Source organism: Podarcis vaucheri (assembly GCF_965113315.1).
Source record: "Podarcis vaucheri genome assembly, chromosome: 3".
Taxonomy (NCBI): Eukaryota; Metazoa; Chordata; class Lepidosauria; order Squamata; family Lacertidae; genus Podarcis; species Podarcis vaucheri.
The window spans coordinates 92006127-92027453 of NC_138761.1; the positions used below are offsets into that span (position 1 = coordinate 92006127).

Sequence of the window (21327 nt, forward strand, 5' to 3'; positions counted from 1 at the left end):
TTTTTGTGCAGATGGCATAATCCAGAAACTTGACACAAATGTTTTAAGGACCTGTGAACTGAAGGGGAGTAATGACTCGAGTGCTAACTAAATGCCTTCCATGCTACAGGAACTGCCTAAAACTGACACAACAGACAGATACTCTCCTCCACCCCCCACCCCCCGCAAATTGTGCCTCTGTCTTGGTTTATCACTCCAGCACAGTCTCTACTTACACACAGCAGTTATCTTCACAATTACTGTCTGGATAAAGGCGGAAAATATTAAACAAAGCTGGCCTCCCTTGGCAATGATTGAGCAGGGGACAGAGAAAACATTCAAACAGATGATGGTTGGAGATCTGGTATAGTAGAGTGAGCAAGGCTGCAATCCTATATCTCGCCCCACCCCAAATATTATCCCCTCAACAACTCTGTGAGGTAAAGCAGAGAGTTAGGTCATCCAGTGGGCTTCCTGGATAAGAGGGAATTGGAATTTGGGTCTGCTTAATCCTAATCTGAAGGGACGCGGGTGGCACTGTGAGTTAAGCCACAGAGCCTAGGACTTGCCGATCAGAAGGTCGGCAGTTCGAATCCCCGCGATGGGGTGAACTCCTGTTGCTCGGTCCCTGCTCCTGCCAACCTAGCAGTTCGAAAGCATGTCAGAGTGCAAGTAGATAAATAGGTACCGCTTCAGCGGGAAGGTAAACGGCGTTTCCGTGCACTGCTCTGGTTCGCTAGAAGCGGCTTAGTCATGCTGGCCACATGACCCGGAAGCTGTACGCCAGCTCCCTCGGCCAATAAAACGAGATGAGCCCCGCAACCCCAGAATCGGCCACGACTGGACCTAATGGTCAGGGGTCCCTTTACCTTTACTAATCCTAATCTAGTACTCTTTTACTAATAGAACACTGTGCTCCTGAGACATGGCACTATGCTACTCTTATGGGGGGGGGGACCCATAGCTGTATTCATGATGCATTGTTGCATGCCGAGTCAAAGGAAAACCAATCTACAAAACAGAACTAATACCCAATAGTGTTCATCTTCTTTAGGTTCTGCATTGATTGTTGTTATCCTGTTCATTCGGACAGCTAGTACAGTGATGGGAAGCAGCACACCACCTTCGAAATGGTTTTCTCATCAGACCATCAGCACACCACCTTCGAAATGGTTTTCTCATCAGACCTTGTGACCCTGACGTCCTCACAGTGAAATCCACTGAGAGCAAAGCACTAATGGGGAAACAATGTTGAATCATAGTTCAATTAATGCATTATGTCACTGATGCTTTGGCCTTGGCTAATGGGCGCTGGAAGAGCGTATATTCCCTAGCGGCTTATATCTGAACCTCAACCATTTTTCGTTATGAAATGCTAAATCTTTGCTTTCCCTTTCTCTTGAAGTTGGCATGGGTTGCTCCCAGAAGAACGATAAGATTGCTATAGGGCAGAGGCAGCTCAGTCAGGACCCTTAGCAAGACTGTTCTCCCTCCACCCAGCTGCACTGATTTGTGAAATGGCGGCAAAAAAGGGAGAAAAATAAACTTAAAACATAGCACTATAATGCACAGAGAGGTTTGTGCATGTCTCCTGTATGTGTGTGAGAGAGAGCATGTATGAGATAGGCACACTCCTTTATGTGGGAATGTTCAGGGTGGCAGGAGAGGATATATTGCTTATTAATATCCTTCCTAACTTGCACTAGCAGTTAGTAGCATGTAGTTGCATGTAGTATGTAGTTGCATTTAGCATGTAGTTGCATGTAGCATGTAGTTGCATGTAGCAGAGTTACATTCCCCTTCTCACACACAGTAGAAAGCTGGTCGCAGGCTCGTTAGAACCTCTTACTATTATGTAATTCAATCTGCCTCAGATTGAATTGTACGTTCCTGGTGTTCCCTTGAACCCCTCTTAAAAGAATAAAAACGCCACAATCCTATTCATAGTCAACAAAAAGTAAGTTTACTCACGTTAAGGTAGTACACAGTAGCAATCCTGAAGGCAGGTTTAAAGACTTAAAGTTGCAAATAGCAGCATGTGGATTTACCCCTGTGCTGCTGTTGACTGCAAGCCAACAGAGCAGTCCTAGCTGGAAGCAGATGAAAGGAGAAAGAGAAAAAAGGGAGGGAGTGCTCTGTGACCCGTCCTTTTGTTACCTGGACAGGTAAGACCGCGCCCACCTCTGGTCACATGCAAGGGGAAGGATGCTCCAGGCCAGGAGGAACAGGAGGTTTCGACTGGCTGGAGTTGGACCAAACATTCCCTTGCATGTCCACTCTAGCATTACAAGAAATGTTGTACTTGTCTGCTACCTGTGGATCACATCTCACACTTTATAGCTACAGTCACCACTGGCATGGGGTCCCAGGAGGATGTGGTCCTCAGGCTTTGGTTCACTACTTCTGCCGTATGATGTTGCATTAAGCAGTCTGCATCAGGGAAGAGGTGGTTTTTCATACAGAGCAGTGATGGGAAACCTTTGGCCCTCCAGATGTTGCACAATTCCCACCATCCCCAACCACTGGCCATTCAGCAACATCTGGAGAGCCAAAGCCAGTCACAGAGTGAGCATACAGTCTGTTCTAGCGCCTCAAGACTCGACTGCCCCCATTCTTATCTCATTTGGCTATAAGTGGAAGCAGAGGCTTAATTAAGATGGATTGGGAATGCCAGTTATATTTGCTGAATTTAGTATAGGGCAGGGTTAGGATGTGATTAACCGTGGAACCAAAGGGCTAACCTTTGTGCAGGAGGAGCTAATCCCCTTGCAACAGCACTGTGCTGAGAGAACCTATAGTTGCCAACATTCTCCTTTCTATATAACTATTAAAGTCACAGAATCCCCAGCCTGAGGAATGCTCAGCTATGGAACTCCTTGCCACAAGGAAAACACTGTGGCAAAGAATTTAGCAACTAGAGATGGGTTAGAGGTCAGCAGAAAATGTTATCAGGAATTTCCAAGTAATTATGCCAAACTCTACCTCCATCTGCCACCATTTTGTGAGTAGAAGGCCTCAGTCATTTTTAGCTGTCTCAAATTTTTAGTGCTCCCTGAACTCCTTTGCAGGTATATTCTCCAGTAATGTATGTATACTCAGTAGTGAAAACTTCGTTAATGAATTTTTAAAAGTGTTTATCAGACGTTAACATTACAAATCCTCAAAATCGGAGACAGCCAAAATCCTTGCTTAAAAAGCCACTCAGACAGCCTTAACTTTGGCCTGTAATACGAGCTATATTATCAAGGTTGTCAAAAGCATGTTTCAGATGTAATCTAACTTAATATTGTAGTTGACTTTTTATTAAAGTGTTACATCTGACAGTTTTAGGATTAGCCAAACTTTGCATTTATGGAAAAAAATGAAGCATTGTTATTTTGCTGTCCATAAAGTTTGGGCTTTGGTTCTTTAATTATTTTAATAGCAATTCTGTAATAATTCAAATACTCTTTTAGTAGTCAGTAAATGAAGACCTTTGCAGTTTGTGTACTATATATAAATATGCACAGGCATTGTCAATAACCTTTAAAAAAAGAAACAACGAACTATTGTGTCTTCCAAAATTGTGTTCAAAATAATAGAAAAATTGTTGCAATGCTTAGATTCATATGCAACTTTTAGCTGCTAGACTGGGTAATCTGAGGTAGAGTTGGAAAAAAAAATATTATGTTAGAGGAACAGGCTATACAATAACTGGTAACTTGCTAGTATTTTTTTATTTTGCTTTTTTTGGAAGAATTAGAATAATATATTTGGAAAGAAAAACGTGTGCATGAGAGAAACAAAAGACATAGTGCCTGTTCTCTGTCTGTTGGTCAGAAATAATTCATGTGGAGAATACCAGTTTTAGAGAATATTAAGTTAGACATTTCCCCCCTATGCTGCCTTCTGAAAAAGAGGCATTGCAAAAATATTTCCTTTTCTTTTGATTCACTCACAGTGTGGGGACTTGGGACTAGGTTTGCTTGCAAGTGGTATCGTTTGTGCAAACAATACACTTCGCTTACCTTATCTACATGACAGAATTTCCCCGGGGAACCTGTGGAGATAGAGTTCTCTGGTGGGCGAGCTAGAAATTTCTAACAAATTATTTTCACCACCCTCACTAAACCACAATTCCCAGGATTATTTGGCAGACGCCATGACTAGGTAAACTAGTATAAAATGAATAGGTGTTTATTATAATGTAACCATACATTACGTTATAATGTTTTGCTAGTTCATATATTTAGAGTCTTCTCAGCTGTAGTTTCTATCCACGGGACTCTTCCCATATAAAGCTGTAGGAGGTTTGCTTACTTCTGGATATGTGTGATTGCTGAGTTTCTAGTTTCCAGTAGGCAGATGCTGCACCTAATACAGTACGCCTTTTGGTTGATGGTGGTCCTTATGGAGACAAAACAGCACCATTCCTGCAGAAGAGAGAGGTATCAGCAGGTTTGGGGAGCCCCAAGGTTTGTAGAAGTAAAGAAAAAAGAAAAAAAGTTTAGATATAAGAGCTGGGCCTAATGCCATTTATGTATGTATTCAATACATGTCGCCCTCTAAAAAAAATCCCTGGGTACACATCCTAGTGAAATGTGCTGTCCACACCTATGACCATCATACCTCTGTTTCTGACTAGAATGACTAGCAACCATGTGGGGAACAAATTGGCTGTACCAAAACCTCCTTTTTGTTTTCAAAATGCAGGGATATTCTAGAGTAGAGTAACATGACTCAGCATGCTTTAGAAAAACCGAAAGGGTGGCATCAGAACTCTTCATGTTGAAAAACCATAACAAAGTAAGGCAGCTTTGGGTTGGAAGTAGACCATTTAAACTAAACTATATTAGCAAGCGTTCTGCAGAATTATTCTGACCCTGTATTGACTTTAAATATAACTTTTACCACCTAGGCTTATACCTTGCCAAAGCCAGTGACTGAAATAATGCATGATCCTCAAATTTAAATTCTTCTGTGTTAAGGTAACATTAATTCAGTTCAAAGAAGCTGGGATTCTTTCAGACAGCTAAACCAAGTTCCACTTCCTAAAACTTGAGGCAATATAGATATGCACTGTAGTTTTTGAAAATCAAAACTTTGAGAAATTAGTAATCATTTCCAGTCTTGCAGCCAGCCCATAAAATCTCTAGTTGCAGCCTAATTTGTTTAGAAGCAACCCTCACGATATTTCTAAAATAGAGAAAAGGTTGTGTTGGAAAAGATACTGGCTTTATAGTATGGAAATATACTGGCATCTGGCACTATGATAATCTCATACTCAAATTCTCAAGGATAAAATGTGTATTTTCTTGAACTGAGCCAGAAACTAAGATCAGTTTTGTTTTCATATAAATAGCAGGTGGAAACATGAGCGTAGCCAAGGGGGGCAACAAATCAATACAAATCTGAGGTTCTGCCCCCAAAAAACAAAAGCCTGCCCAACAAAAATCCTGGCTACGCCCATGGATGGAAATGTTAGAAATTTAGCTTCATACTGATGTTAGTTTGGGCCTTGGTTATAGATGTTGCTTTTAATATGTAAATAGGTATTTTTAAAATAGAAGCATAAAGATTGGTGTCCCTATTTTACACTCTTGCAGTGCAATCCTATACATGATTACTGTACTCAGAAATAAGTCCCATTGTGCTCAGCGATACTTACTCCTAGATAAGGATGCCTAGGATTGAAGCCTTAGGTTCATGGTAGGGGCTTTCATGAGCCCAGTGTGATTCTTTTTCTTGGAACAGCTGCTCCTTGTTCCACATGGCAACTACTTTGGTACCTGGTATCAGGTTCAAAGCAGTTTGCTATGTAGCATGGGTAGCTGAGCTGCTATTCAAAGGTTCAAAGAATTAGTTTAATTGGATCCTGTCATAATTTTATGTGAATTTTTGGTACATCGCAGCAGAATGCAAACACAGCATTTTTCAGATGTAGAATTTGCTTCCAGGAAAATTTCTCTTTTGTGGGTACTTGCACAGCTTCATGTTCTGCATTTTATTTAGTTGAATCAAGCATCACGTATCTCTTGCTATTTCAGGCTGTGGTTTAAGTAGTTTGTGTTGTGCAAGAGAAAATCCCTTACAGGAGGTCAGAGCTTCCTTTTGATGTTTCCTAGTGCCGAAGAGGCAAATTTTTGCTCAGCTTAAAAAGCAACTTGTCCTTTCAGGAGTTGGAGTACTAAAAACATGTTTTTCACAAAGCTCTTTCTGCGCAGATAGGTCTCCTATGCATGTATATATGACTTAAGGGTGTTTCAAGACATCTGCTTTTCCCAGCTACAGTAGTGCTTTTGCAGGTAACTGACATTCGGATATGCAAGTATTCACATGCTGGATGACAGCTGTGCCAACCCCTGGGTGGATTACTGCTAGTCAAAAAGTTACTAGCTGGATCAGCACCCATGTCAGGGGACAGCAACCATTGTACTAAAGCTGTGTGGTTTTTCTCATTTTGCTTCCGGGTTTGTGGCTACTGCTGTGGGCAGATCTGACATATGATACCTCAAGGCTACACCCTACAGATTGCTGTACCACCTATGCTACACTGATTACAGGCACTAATTATGGATAATTATGTACAGGCATGTCTGTGTAAATGAATAGTTTTGCAGCACAGGGTGATACAGAAATAAGCTCCACAGAGGTTAAGGCAACCTTCTGCCAGGCAAGTGTGTTTAGGACTGCAGCCATAATTCTGCATATCTTAAAATTTTACTATTTAGGGTTCTGCAGTACATGCTGTAACTGGTGAGAAAAGTATCCTGTATTGTTGAGTACATGGCACATATTGCTGTTCTACTTGCCTATACCAAGCCCTAACCATCCTTGCTGCTGTAAATCACCAACATAATGTGGTTTTAGAGACACAGTGCCAGTATAATTGTTCTTAGGATATGACAGCTTTTCCCCCTCTTCAGACATATACATGCACACCCAAATCATATTGCATTAAAAAAATTGTTATTATTTATTGCACTTATTAGTTGCTTTAAAAAAAGAAGTAACTTAAAGTGATTTACAAAATAGTACAAATATTAGAACCAGTATAAAGCTAAAACAAAATAAAAACATGAAAAACAGGCAGATCTGTCACATCTTACCTGTAAAAAGAGGCCACAGATATCTAAAATTCTCCAAATGAAGGGCCAAAATCCTGGGCAAAAAGAAATGTTCTTGCCTGGTGCCTGGGGACAGCATTCTATATGTGGGTTGCTACCACTGAAAAGGTCTGTTCTCATGGGGACATACAGAGAAGGGTCTCAGATACTGAATTCAGGGTCTAGGTTGGTTCATGTGAGGAGAGGCAGTCCTTGAGAGATGGGGGTCCTGAGCCACAAATGCTCAAAGGCTTCATCAAGAGTGTTGGCATATTAGCTTTGATGGCTGCTGCTGTCCTAACTCAGTGGCTGCTAGATAACATTGAGCAGCCTGCTGTACTAGCGTTTGGATCCTGTGTTTTTCTGATGCAATTACAGGCCATTTCTATGTCTGCATCATCTCAAACCTATTGCTGAAGCCATCGTTTTCCATTCAGGCAGAAAATTCACTACACAAATGAATCAGGGCATAAACATTTAGGATGCAATATACTGTACCGAGTTTGCCAGGAGTAAACCCCATTAAACTGAATGGGACTTAGGTTTGTGTAAACATGTACAGGGTTGTCCTGTAAGTAGGCTAAAGTCAATTGCATTATGCTGTTAGCTTGCTTCATCCTCATGTGTACTACTCACTTGAAACCAGGACCTTATTCCTCGTAGCACATCATAATCCTATCCAACTGTGAAGTCATAAGTAGAAGATTATGACTTTGAGTGAAGAGCAAGAGTCAGCATTAGGAGCAGATGAAGTCTTAAAGCTACAACGATCTTACCCGTTGTAATATATTTTTTGTCCACTAAGAAATGGGAAGTCCACACCTGTATAACTTTCTGTGTTACAGTATTTAAGCACAGTACTTTGCCAATTATTTTCTGAGGGACATCCATTCATTTTTAAAAATGAAAATAGTAAATTGTTAGCCTGGAAACTTGGAGGCTAAATTATTCCTTAAAGATTCATTCACACACTTAAATCCCTCTTTGGCACGTATCTCTAAGCACTTTGAGAGCTGCTTAACTTCTTACAGATGCTCTGTCTGATATTCTATCTCAGGGGTAGGGAACCTCAGGTCCTCAGGTCCAAATGCCAAATATAGCCATTTACCCCCTCTAGCCCATCTTTGCACCCTGAGTGAGTGTTTTTGCCTGGCTGGAATAATGCTTTTTGCTTGCTTGGATGTAGGATATAGAGGGGTGTCTGAGTATATTCAGGCTCAACTACTCAGTAGTGACAAGGTATAATTTATATTTGTTGCTGTGCCCATTTTTGCCTACCTATGGCATGTTGCTTTGGAAGGTTGTCTAGAAAGGAATGTGTCCCTTTACTTTTCTTTCCCATTAGGAATCTCCTTACTAACATTCATCCGAGTGAAATGATGCTTAAAAATAAATCAATCAATTACAGTCCTACCTTGGTTGTTAAACGCCTTGGTACTTGCCTGTTTTGGCTCCTGAACGCCGCAAAGTGTTCCAGTTAGCGAACGTTCTTTGGAAGCCGAACGCCCAATGCGGCTTGCGTGGCTTCCGTTTGAGTGCAGGAAGCTCCTGCAGCCAATCAGAAGCCGCGCCTTGGTTTTCGGACATTTTTGGAAGTCAGATGGACTTCCAGAAAGGATTCCATTCGACAACCGAAGTACGACTGTACATGAAAAGAAACAGCATGAAAAGGGGGAAATGAAGGGTTTAATGAGAATACTTGTCAGTAATTTGCCAGTATTTAAAATGCTGATAGAACCAATAGTTCTGCCTTGTATAAGTAATATTTCTGTGACATAGAAGAGCAGAAGCAGCATCACACACCCTATTAACTTTCGTGTGTTTTTTAAACAGGGTTTTAGACCAAGTCCCCGCCACATTAGAAGACGTGTCGTGCCTCGCCTTGAAGAAACGCAGCCCCTGGTAGAAGTGCATCAGCCGAGTGAGCAGGAAACATCGGTTAAGAAAAGGAAGATCAAGAAAAGCAGCAGAGTCCAGCCAGAATTCTACCATTCTGTTCAAGTCACACCAACTCGAAAGCCAGTAAGTTTTCTTTCCGTTCTCAGTGCAGTGATCTTCAAAATACATTGTGTAGACTGCAGTTAGCCTGGATCTGTCAGATTTAGGCAGTGCAGGAATAAGAAGCCCTAAAACTGATAGCATCTCAGGTCGGATCCTCTTCCCAGCAACATGCAGTCTTGGAACCCTACAGCTAAGTCCCTGTGGCAGCAGAGTAGGTCAGTGAAAAAGGGGAGGCATCAGAGAGGTGCTTTCCAGGATAAACAGGTGCCCCCAGTCCCCTGTATAAAAGCTAGGCTGCCAATATGTGCATGTACGGACATAGGAAGCTGCCTTATATTGAGTCAGACGGTCAGTCCACCTAGCTCTACATTTGCTGAGGGAAGGCAGACTAAAAAAATGGAGGCATTTTTCAAGAATGATAAAAATGAAAATAAAACAAAGAGGTCTGGGGGTTTTTTTTTAGCTCAGCTCTAGGTGTTACACTGCACTGGATTAGCAGTTTCGTTTCATTTCCAAATTGAGATTATCAATTCAAAATAAAAAAGATAAACTTTTGAGAAAGAAAGGATGTTTTTATGAAGGCTTGTAAAGAGCCACTCACCTCCTTACCTGCTGTGAATAGGATCTGCTAGACTAGTTAAATATTCTGTTCCCCACAGTGGCAAGCCAGCTAGATGCTCTATTTTGTTTCTTATCCATTTTTCAATACCCCTTTAAAAAATTCTGTTCTCATCCCACTGGCCTCTACTGGGGATAAAGAAACCCTGACCTTGCGTGGAAAGAACTATTGATTAGCTACCCCTGATTGCCAGCACAAGGAGCAAAGTAAACTGAGATGTCGAATGAAGGGTCTAACAATATGAAATCTGCGCAAATAGCTTTCGTGCGCTATAGACAAGGGTCAGCTGAGTCACTCCAGTGCTGCACGGCTTGTGACTGAAGGGGCACAACAGTGAAATGAAACAGGCAGGTGGTAATCTTATTGTGTACGTCAGTGCTTTTTAGTCATCCTTCCTTGACACTTTCCGTAAAACATGCTGTTAAGACCTGGTTTATGAGAGCAGGGTCCTTAGACGTTGTCAAATGCCTCAAATTATATTGTTGTGTGTGGGACCGCTGTAGCAACCCGGAAATTTTTTTTTAATCGTAAACTCCTTTAAGTTGTGCCAGAATCTTGCTTCCTAAATTCCATGTGCCAAAACCTCGCTTCCCGAAGGCTACGCATTGTGCATGTGGTATAAGAAATATATTAAAAGCTTGAGATTCAGTCTGAATTTTCATTCCTTTTATTTTAATTTAGTACTCCTTTTTTGGGGGGGGGGTAGTTTTTAAAATGTAGGATTTAGAAACTCCTTTACTTTATAACACCTATATGGAAGCCAACATCTAGCTAAATTTGCTGTTTTACAAGAACAAATCAGTTATCTCCCCAACACACAGCTATCCTTAGATTTTTGTAGGTTGCAATCCAAACCCCTTTTGCACTAGGTTGTGGAGAGAGGAGTTGGACTGGGTGGCGGTGTCCTTTCACCCAGCCCTCTCAGCCTCTGCCAGCAAAGAGCTCTCTATTCTGCCTGCAGAATGTGTGTGCAGGTTGTGAAATATCTGCAGGTGGTAGTGCTCCTGTTGTGATCCTCCTTAGATCAGGCCATGATCTTCTGGTGTCTCCCAGAAGAGTTTAGATTTGATATCCCGCTTTATCTTTACCTGAAGGAGTCTCAAAGCGGCTAACATTCTCCTTTCCCTTCCTCCCCCCCAACAAACACTCTGTGAGGTGAGTGGGGCTGAGAGACTTCAGAGATGTGTGACTAGCCCAAGGTCACCCAGCAGCTGCATGTGGAGGAGCGGAGACGCGAACCCGGTTCACCAGATTACGAGGCTACCGCTCTTAACCACACACCAGACTACCGGTTGAAGACCAGTGGTGTAGGCAGTGCTGAGCCAGATTGACTGTTGGTCTGACTTTAAATAAGGCAACTCCCTCTGTTCCTCCATGAGTAGCAGATACTTTCCAATGGTGTAGGAACAACAGAGTACAAAAATCGAATATCAGCTAAGCGCCTACTGTTATTATGATTCTTCATCACATACTCAACAAGTCTTTGTCTCATAAACGCAAAAAGCTTGGAGCTCAATCACAGATGTTTCCTTTTCCTGCATAACTCCTTGAAGTAATGGGTGGATAGTATAGTATTCTATTATGTCACGTAAACAGTTTCTATCAAAACAGGAAGAGGAGCCTTTATATTTAGTCACTATATACAGTAACCATGCGTATAAACAATTTTACAGACAAAAATACTCTAGGGCCTAATTGTTGGAAATGTTCTTTCTCAGTGTTGAATTTTGAACTATTATTATTCAACAAAAGGAAATGTTTTCAGGACTAATTTCATATTTTGTAACAATTTTTTGCCACAATTTAAAAAGTGGTGGTGGTGGGAAAATCAAGATTAAAGCTGTGAAGCCCAGTTTTTAGGAAAATCTTTAGCATGTACTTTGAAGTATTGAGTAATGAAAATGATGTTACTAAAAATCAGTAAATGATAAATAAATTTTGCTTCCTGAAACATTCAACTATAGAACCCCACCTAATAAATATTTATTTTTAGGAGAATGGAGAATAACTGGGGAAACTCAATTTATTTGTTTCCCCCCTGTATTCAAAATAAGAGGTTATGAGAAGGTTTGCTTCATATACAGTTAGGAGGACACTTTCAGATATCTCTCTCTTTCCTTATACTTGGAAATATCACTGATGTAGACATTAGATTACTTATTAACTTCTGAAAACCTAACTGATCCCTGAACTTCTTTCTTTCTGAAAACAAACTAGCTCAACTTAGTAACAAAACAGGAAAACAAATAATGGTGATTCCACTGGAAATCAGTGGTTGTCATGCTACATGGCTTTTGTCTTCTAGGTTTTTTCCTGTTGTTATTCTGTCTCTCACAACTACAATAAGCCTACCATTACTATTATGGACTGGTCATTTCTTCGTCAGAGGGCAAACAGGCAAATTTAACAGGGGATCAAATACTTTCCCCCCTCACTGTATTTAAATGTAAGGGACATTCAGTGATAGTTATTAAAAATATAACTTGAGAGATACAACACTTACTACTCCTTTAACTGGGATGCTAACTCTTTTCAGATGAAGAATTATGGAATGAGCTGGACCAGCTATTTGCATAACGATGCAATAAATAAATATTCAATGAAAAGTATATTATGCAGACATGACTCTAGGCTTCTGTAGCTTAACAGCTGTTTTACTATAGTCTTTTATTTCTCTGTTCAGCTTTCTAGCCACCAGAGGATGTTGTTTGTACTAAAGAATAAATAGCTGAGGTCAGATATATCCAGTAGAGGGAAGTGGTACACCAGCTAATGCAATATACTATCAGTTCTGTTCATTCCTGGATTTCTTTAATCTTTTCATGTATTCCTCGTCTGAATGATTTATTGCTGAGTCTGAAAATAAGCCCCGTGGTGCCATGATCAAAGCTGTGATGCTATCTTTATTTTGCCTTGAAATAATGAAAATGTACAATATTATGATTAGGGAATGGAAATGAATATTTAAGATTAGTATAGGAAATAAGTGACATTTACAGCTGAGCCCTTAAAATCCTAAACCTAATACACAAACACACATACACGCGTGCCAAAACTCAGCTGAAAATGCTTAATAAATTTGACAATGAAATAGAAAGGAATATGCAGAGGGAAAGAACTACAAAAAGAAAACATCTACACAATGTCTACCAAGATGATGAGGTATTTTATTTTAACAATCCATATAATTAAAAAAAGGGTAGTGGAACTATATACAGTACAGTAGTCTTAATAGTCTAAAAATACCAGGAATATTTATAAAAATACAAATTTGTTACTATCATTATTGTAGCATTAATAGCTTCTAAAAATAGCATGGATCATCCCGTGCTGTGGTTTCTCCCACCATGCTTTCTATTTCATTTCAGAGGAAAAAGTTCTTGGTAGAGGCTCTCCAGTTCGTTTTTAGGAACATCAAACTAAATCTATTAATGGGATTCTATGGAGCCATCTCAATATAACTTGCCTTTCCCCTCCCTTCCCTAGAGGTTGTTTGGCAGACAAGTTCCTTTAGTTTCCTTGCATATGAGCCAGGAGAGGAAATTCCTAAGTCATCTAATTCCTATGCTACATTGAATACTGAAAGCCCATGCAAGATGGCTCAATAGTATCACAGAATAAAGCCTAAATTCCATTTATTTATTGTATGGCATTAAATTACTACTCAGACTATTACTACTTCTGATTTATTTATTTATTTTAAGTGTGGGAGACACACTTGTGGCCGTCAATATGTTGTTGGACCACATCTACTGTCATCTCTGACTTGACAATGCTAGCTGGGGCTGTTGGGAACTGGAGTCCAACATCATCTAGAGGGTCACTGGTTCCTCACTCAATATTACAAATTTCTATGGCCCATGATGCAGTCATAACAGATTATAAATGCATCTTACTAAATTTAAAACAATAAAATCCCATAAAGCCACTGCTGAAACTAATAATAAAAAAGAGAGTAACTGTCATAAATTGACCTCTAATGTGTGGGTGTCAAACAAATATTTCTAGATTGCATGTTCCGTTTTGTGATTAGGGCATGATCATGGAAAAGGCCTTAGCTCTAGTTTTCAGCGACCTAACATTTGAAAGCAGATCTTTTGAAGATAATAATAATAATTTTATGATTTATATCCCACCCATCTGGCTGGGTTTCCCCAGCCACTCCAGTACCTTTAAAACATAATAAAAGGTCAAACATTAAAAACTACCTGATACAGGGCTGCCTTCAGATGTCTTCTAAAAGTTGTGTAGTTCTTTATATCCTCGACATCTGATGGGAGGGTGTTCCACAGGGAGGGCACCACTGCCAAGAAGGCCCTCTGCCTGGTTCCCTGTAACTTCACTTCTTACAGTGACAAACCCTCCAAGTGTCCCTGTTTTACAGGGACATCCCTAATTTAGAGGAGCTGTCCCGGCTTCTGATTTGATCCCGAAATGTCCTGCTTTTCCTTAGGGTGTCCCTATTTTCATTGGAGAAATGTTGGAGGGTATGGAGTTATTTGACTCCTGAGCTGTCTGAAGGCAATCCTGTATATGGAAGGGTTGCTTTTCTAAAATGTTTAATGTTTTATGATGTTTATATATATTTGCTGGAAGCTGCCCAGAGTGGCTGGAACAACCCAGTAAGATGTGTGGGGTATAAATAGCAAAATCATCATTATGGAATGGGATGTCCCTATTTTCATCAGAGAAATGTTGGAGGGAATGCAGTAAGGGAACCACCAGAAGACCCTTAGAGGAAGACCTCAGTGTTCGGGCTGAACAATGGGGGTGGAGACTCTCCTTCATGTATACTGGGCTTGAGGGCCTTTAGGGCTTTAAAGATCAGCACCAACACTTTGAATTGTGCTTGGAAATGTACTGGGAGCCAGTGAAGATCCTTTCGACAGGTGTTACATGGTCCCAGTGACCACTCCGTCACCAGTCTAGCTGCCTCATTCTGGATTAGTTGTAGTTTCCAAGTCATCTTCAAAGGTAGCCCCACGTAAAGTGCTTTGCATGTAGAGTAGTCCAAGCGGAAGATAACCAGAGTGTGCACCACTCAGGTGAGACAGTCCGCAGGCAAGTATGGCCTCAGCTGGCGTACCAGATGGACCTGGTAGACTGCATCCTTGCACACAGAATTGACCTGTGCCTCCATGGACAGCTGTGAGTCCAAAATGACTCCCAGGCTGCGCATCTGGTCCTTCAGGGGCACAGTTACACATTCAGGACCAGGGGGTCCCCCCACATGCTCACCCCGCCCCCCAGTCCCCCCCAAAACAGTACTTCTGTCTCATCAGGATTAAACCTCAATCCATTAGTCACCAACCATCCTCCAACCACCTCCAGGCACTCACACAGGACATTCACTGCCTTTACTGGTTCTGATTTAAATGAAAGGTAGAGCTAGGTATAATACAAGAGAAGGTGAACCTGTATGGTAAATATTGTTTTAGCCCTTTTAATTGGCTTTACTGCACTGTATAATTTCTGTTGCGGCTTCCTATTAGGTCATCATTTTATGATGATGACAGGGTTAGCCATCATGCTGCAAAAGCTGTTTGAAAGCGGAAATACATAGATGTGATAAAATAAAAAAATTCCTTCCTGTAACACCTTAAAGACCAACTAAGTTAGTTCTTGGTATAAGCTTTCGTGTGCATGCACACTTCTTCAGATACACTGAAACAGAAGTTGCCAGATCCTTCTATATATTGAGAAGGTGGGGAGGGGTATTACTCAGAAGGGTGGTGGGAATCGGAGATTGACAGATAGCTGAGATGAGCCTGTTGACGACTCTAGATAGATGTGATAGACATTTTCTAGCCATTTAAGAAATGGCTGCAATTTAGAGAATATATATTGCAAACCATACTGGGAAGAACAACACAGGGTCAGTAATCATACGTCTCAAGCTTGGTACTTCTAAGATGACACAGCAGCTGCCGCCAAGATGACACAGCACAGGGGACCTGGAAGTATCCTCTCTTTGATCGGCAAATGTAGGCATTGTTTGCCGATCAGGTGACAAACACATATCAGCGCCTCATAGTCACTTGATTTGAAACTGATCCCCAAATAAAAAAAACCAGTTTGTCTCTCAACCTTGTGTTTCAAGAGGGCTGAGGCCAGTATATCCTGCCCCCCCCACCATTTCCCCAGTTCTTTGTGCCTGCACTGCATCATTTCTTGTTTACATTCCTGGCTGGCTGGTTTGGAGCCCATGGGCAGCTGCTGCTACCTGCTCTGTGGCGACTGGAAAGTCTCTCGTCCAGCCTTTAAGGACAGTGTGTTTACTGAAGCGGCCTCTCGCCCAGCGAGATTGTGCAACCCGCCCTTTGTGCTTTCCCTTGAGGAAAAGAGCAAATCTACATTTCCTGTCTCCCAAAGTCTGCGCGCTTTAGGAAGCCGGGAGCCCTCCAAACAAAACTGGGGAGCTCCGGAAAGAAGTTGATCCACCACACAAGGAAGGAAGAAGGAAAAAGAGAAAGAGAGACTTACCAGGGCGTGGTTTCAGGAATATGAGCGCAACAGCAAAGCCCCAGCATCCTGGGTTTGCGATGGGGGTTGAATTTTCCTCACCCCACATTAATGATTGAACCAGCAGCCTAGGGGTGGTACATCTTTTCTTTTGCCGGGCGGGGGAGCCAAATGCTATTGATTTGTAGCCGGGAAGCGTGCTCTCTTTTTTTCAAAATCCATCTCTTCCCTGCTCCCCCCTCCTTTCTGGCTTTATTGTTGGGCAACTCCAGAGGAGCATTGTAAGCTGGTTGCCAGAACGCCAGGCCACTCATCTCCCTGCCTAAATCTTCCCACATATGGGTTTTCACTAAGCCACCTCTCCAGATCTACCTGTGTGTTGCCGCTGTCTGTGAGATTTAAATACACGAGCAGCAATATAGACAACAATGGTGAGCAATCTATTCATTCGTGTATTAAAAATATAGATGTATCGACTGATTGGGAGGGAGGGAGGTTTCAGTTCCGTCTGTTTCTGACTGATTTTCCTAGAGGGCGATCTAAACAGCAAAAGGATGTATTGCTTTATTTTGAGAGCAAAAATTGATTCTCTAGTCTCAGGTTTTTATTTTGCTTTTAATCTTCTTCCCCTCACCCTTCTCTAGAGCTCAGGAAACACTTCCTACAGATGCTCCATGTCATCCTCTGCGGATTTTTCAGACGACGATGATTTCAGCCAGAAATCTGGTTCCCTGTCCCCGGCTCCGGGTGACACCCTGCCCTGGAACCTACCTAAACACGAGAGATCCAAGAGGAAAATTCAAGGAGGCTCTGTGTTGGATCCAGCTGAGAGAGCTGTGCTCAGAATCGCCGGTAAGACCAGGATGGAAATACATGGGAGATGGAGGGGGGGAGGGAGGGAGGGGGAGAGAGAGAGACTTGCATAGTACAGTAACTGTGCTCACGTGTCCATATTATTGTGGGTTTATTTGTGTATTACAGAGAGTATAAACTGAGAGCTCTGTTTATTGCTTCTGTTATTTGCATTTTTAAAAGCACACACACGAAACTCATGGTCCTCCATGCTGTATTTTCTAGTGTTGGTAGTGACTAAGCTTTTTGGCCTTGGTGTGTTTTTTTCTGGCTGGGTGGATTACTGCATGTGTATGGAAGAAAATGCAGCTGCAATACGTGCAGGTGCGGGTGTTAAAATTGCATTGGAGGGTTGCATAAGAGTGAAGAATATGACCATTTCGTATGGTGTGTGTAGCATAGCAAGGCTGCTGGTGAGATACAGGAACTTGAAGCATGCTTTAGGAAGGGTACCGTCCTCTGTACCCAGCAGTAAATGCAGATTTACTTCTGAGTAAACTTACAGAGGGCTGGTTTACAGAGTACTTCCAGGTTTGTTTGTTTGTTTTTATAATGGGTGGGTTTGCTTGAAAGTTGCTGAACTGATGTGGGATCACCAGAAGTCTGGTTTCTCTGACTGGTCTTGTTGTGTTTGACGCTAGCAGGGGTCACCGGGCTCCTGAATAATATAGGAGAGGCCCTGCTGGATGCTCTGTATAAGACAGAAGAGCATTTGATCTTCATTGGTTTTGAAATAGGTCAGGGAGTTTGCTTGGCCAACCCGGCTGCAAATTGAGAAGGAAGAGTAATATGATCCGGGAGAGAAAACGCGGTGCTTGTTGTGTCCGTGCTATTCGTAAAACCTCACACAGGAATGAAAGCACGCAGCTCGTACATGCAGATGCAGAGCAGTTGTTGTGCAAAGACAAATCTACTTTGCAGCACTCGCTAATGGGGTGCGCTGGGAAAAGCTTGGTGGAAGGGGCCACTTCAGACTGGCTATTTTATTAATCAGAAAAGGGAGGGGACCGGGGACCAATGTGGAAGCCCCACCCGGGAAGTTCTGCTATCACATCCCGAGATTTATGGGTGGCCTGAGACTGTGGCGTGAACAAAATGCACTTTGCACATGCACACGCGTCCTCCCACAGTCTAGGGCTGAGCTTTGGGAAACGCTTCCGGTGCTTGCCACGATGACTGGACGAAGCCGGCGGGGACGGCGTGGCGGTGGCGCTTTTTGGAGCCCTCCCTGCTCGCTGCTCCTGTCTTGGCGGTGGCGGGAGCCGGGTTTTACGCCCGAGAGTTGTGCGCCTCTGCTTTCTGTGTTCGTGCGTGTTCGGTGCCTGGTTGCAGCTGGCGCTAAGGGAATCGCCGCATGATGCAGATCGAATCCTATTCCCATAGCAATCGAGCCGAACCCCTCCCCATTAGATTCTCAGTAACACTGTGCGGGGCGCGGAGGGTATGATGGTTCAGAATGACAACGGGGAGCAGAACCTGAGACCGGCCGCGCCACGTGCCCCCGCTCGGAAGTGATTGCGCCGTTTCCTCCCGTTCAGCTCCCCCCTTTTTTTTTTGCTGCATGTCGCCTGTTTTGGTGTTGGGAGAGACGGGGTGGGGGCATGGAAAAGCCCCACTTGCTTAAGACACTAGTCAGAGAGAGAGAGAGAGAGAGAGTGGGGCGAGGCAGGAAGGACCCATCCCGGTCTGCTGCGAGGCCGGAATGAAAAGGCTGGGTCGGCGAGCAAGCGGAGCGGGGACAAAACACACACATACATATATACAGGCCTGGCGCGCACGCGCAGCGATGGCTGCCGGCAGCAACAAAAACAGGGTGACCGGCGGTGACACTTGCAGCGACGGAGCGCCGCCCCTTGGCCTCTCGCCACCCCCCCCCCCCCCGCTCTGGCGCAGTTGACTCTTGTTGCCCTTCGCCAGGCAGTCGAAAGCGCGCCGAAGGGGAGGAGGAATGTGTACCGGTGGTGGCCACTCCATTCCTGCAGAGGAGCCTTCTTTCGGGGATGGGGAGGGATAGGGGGAGCGGTGGGGCTTTGCGTCGCCGCCACCCCCCCCCCGGCCCTTCCTCGGGAAGCCAAGAGCTATTCCTAGTGGCAATGGCAACGTGCAATGCGCGTCTGCAGAGCGGGAGGGAGAGGGCGGCGCTGTGAGGGGGAGGAGGAGAAGGAGGCTCTCGCAGGTGATCCCGCTGCTGCTGCTGCTGCTGCTGCAATGAGGCTGTCTGGGCTCGGAAAGCGCCGGCTGGCCGGCGATGTGGGCGAAAGCCCCTTTGAGACGGAACCGCGGCCAAGCCAGCCCCTTTGCTTTATTGTGCAGACAAAGCCGAGCAGGGAGTGGGGAGCGCAGTCAGGGAAGGCTATTCAGGAAGGTCACCAGACCAAGTGTTGGGGCGGAAGCCTCTCCTCCAACCAGGAGACAACCTCCAGAGCGGGAGCAGCCGCGTTGTAAGGGTCCGTTGTTGCTGCAGAAGCAGCAGCAGCAACAACAAAGGGACTTGTGGCACCTTGAAAAGTCAGATTTCGTGGGCTGAAAGCCCGGTCCAGAAGGGGAACAGAGAGTACTGTACCTCCTTCCCAGTCCCCTCCTTCCAATGAAGTTGTAGCCTTTGAAAATGAGAGAGGGGGCGCGATTTCGAAAGCGCCGTCTGTCTAAAATGTGTGGGGCAGTTTATAGGGGGTGGGGGAGAAGAAGAAGGGTAAACGGTGAAGGGGCTACTGTACAAAAGCTCCCCCTCCCAAGCCAAGAACCTGGTGCCAAACGCTTGAACCGCATGGAGAGAAGGAGCAACGCAGGTTAATAAAGCTCACCAACACAGCCACGAACTCGCTGGGAACCGCTAGCTTGCAGCCCTGCATAACACGTTGGAGCCGGGTCGATAGCGATCGTAGTATTTTCCGTGATTTTCCACTCCAGACCAGCAGAAACTCTCGAAACATAAGAATCGCAGCGAAGGGCTGGCGCTGATTTCAGGGGTGCTTTTTGATAGGACTTACTATAAAGGGGGACTTCAAAGGGAGAGCTCCGCAAAGCCCCTTACTTTTTAAAAGGTTACATCGATCTTGCACACACTTGACTTGAGAGCAAGCCCCAGTGAAGTCCATGGCACTTACTTGTGAGTAGGCATGCGTATGGTGGCACTGTGATTTCCCCCGCCCCCAGGAAAAGAGTGTGTTCCCGGCAGTTGAGGTAGACAAACGATTTACAGCGCAACTCTACGCGTCGTTTGCTCAGAAATGCAATTCTCCCAGTTGGCTCGCTCTCCGTTGGGTGCATAGGATTGCCTGAAAAAAGCAGGAGGGAAGGAGGCGCAAAGGTCCCGCGACTGAAAGGAGAATTTGGGAAGCGGGTGGGCGCGAAGACCCAGGAGCCCGTCCTAAGGGAGGGGAGGAAAGAAAAGCAGCCGGCGCCGGAGGTCACCTCCAGGGCCGGGTCTGTGGCATCCATGCCTTGCCTCCTTCCTCCGGTTCTCTTTCTCCGGCTGCTAGCTGGGAGCGCAGAGATTTGCTGCTAATGAAATCCGAGAGGGAGGAAGCCCTTTCTATTGGAGGGACACACGTGCTCCCACACCGCTCGGGGAGGGGGCATGGGCGTTTCCTCGGACAGCTTGCACGGCAACAGCCCCCTCCCTCCCTCCAGCCTTTTTGTGCCGCTCCCCAAGGCTGCTTCGCTGCCCGGCTCCTTGGAGGGAACTGATCAAGGCAGTGTCAAAAACTTCAACCATGGCTGGTTATCTCTCCCCTGCTGCTCACTTCTATACGGAGGAACAGGAGTACCTGCAGGCTTATGAAGATGTGCTGGAGAGATACAAAGGTACAGTGAAGCTTAAGTTGTGCCCCGGGGTAACCCGGGAGAGGGATTTACCGGTTGCAGTGCTGGTGATCTGGAGCTTTGCCTTAAAATAGCTACTGGTGGCTGCCGTGGAACAGGTGGCAGAATCAGGTCCCTAAGACGTTTGGCTATTCAAGCCCATTAAATGGGGCTGTTAAAAGACAGTATGCTGACAGGGGAGGGTATAGGAACGCATTGAAGTCCGTTGTACGGGGGGCACTTATCCTGAAGCGAGGCTTTCTTTCTCTCCCTCCCTCCCTCCCCTTAAAGCGCTTTCCTCCCTGGGTGTGAGAATGCTGCTGATACCTCAATGAGATTACTGTATTCTAAGACCCTGCTGCCTGATGTTTTTGTGTAGGGCAAGATGTTTCACTCTTCATTTTGCAGCATAGGGCTGCATTCTGGATCACTAAGAAACGACAGCAAAATATGGCTTGGAATATTTTGTTTCAAATAGCAGCTCAAAAATAAAAAGACACATCTAAACTATTTCCTTTGCAGTAC

At 44.1% G+C, this 21327-nt stretch overlaps 1 protein-coding gene and 1 long non-coding RNA gene across 11 annotated transcripts in view; one reads left to right on the forward strand and one right to left on the reverse strand.

The window, feature by feature from the left end:
* DST (dystonin) overlaps positions 1-21327 on the forward strand; it is a 299556-nt gene that overhangs the window by 10137 nt on the left and 268092 nt on the right. For 5 of the 10 annotated variants that reach the window (XM_082218107.1, XM_082218116.1, XM_082218117.1 and 2 more), the window contains exons 3-4: positions 8898-9086; positions 16791-16998. In XM_082218107.1, the coding sequence (XP_082074233.1) occupies positions 8898-9086; positions 16791-16998 (397 nt within the window). Of the gene's footprint in view, positions 1-8897; positions 9087-16790; positions 16999-20623; positions 20806-21327 lie in introns of those variants that run through there. The other 5 variants (XM_082218119.1, XM_082218109.1, XM_082218110.1 and 2 more) reach the window with 3 other exon arrangements.
* LOC309529956 lies at positions 1015-16289 on the reverse strand. Its single transcript, XR_014218552.1, has 5 exons — positions 16168-16289; positions 4279-4391; positions 3987-4018; positions 1142-1213; positions 1015-1102 (listed from the first exon to the last, which is right to left on the reverse strand). It is a non-coding gene; the product is annotated as an uncharacterized lncRNA (long non-coding RNA).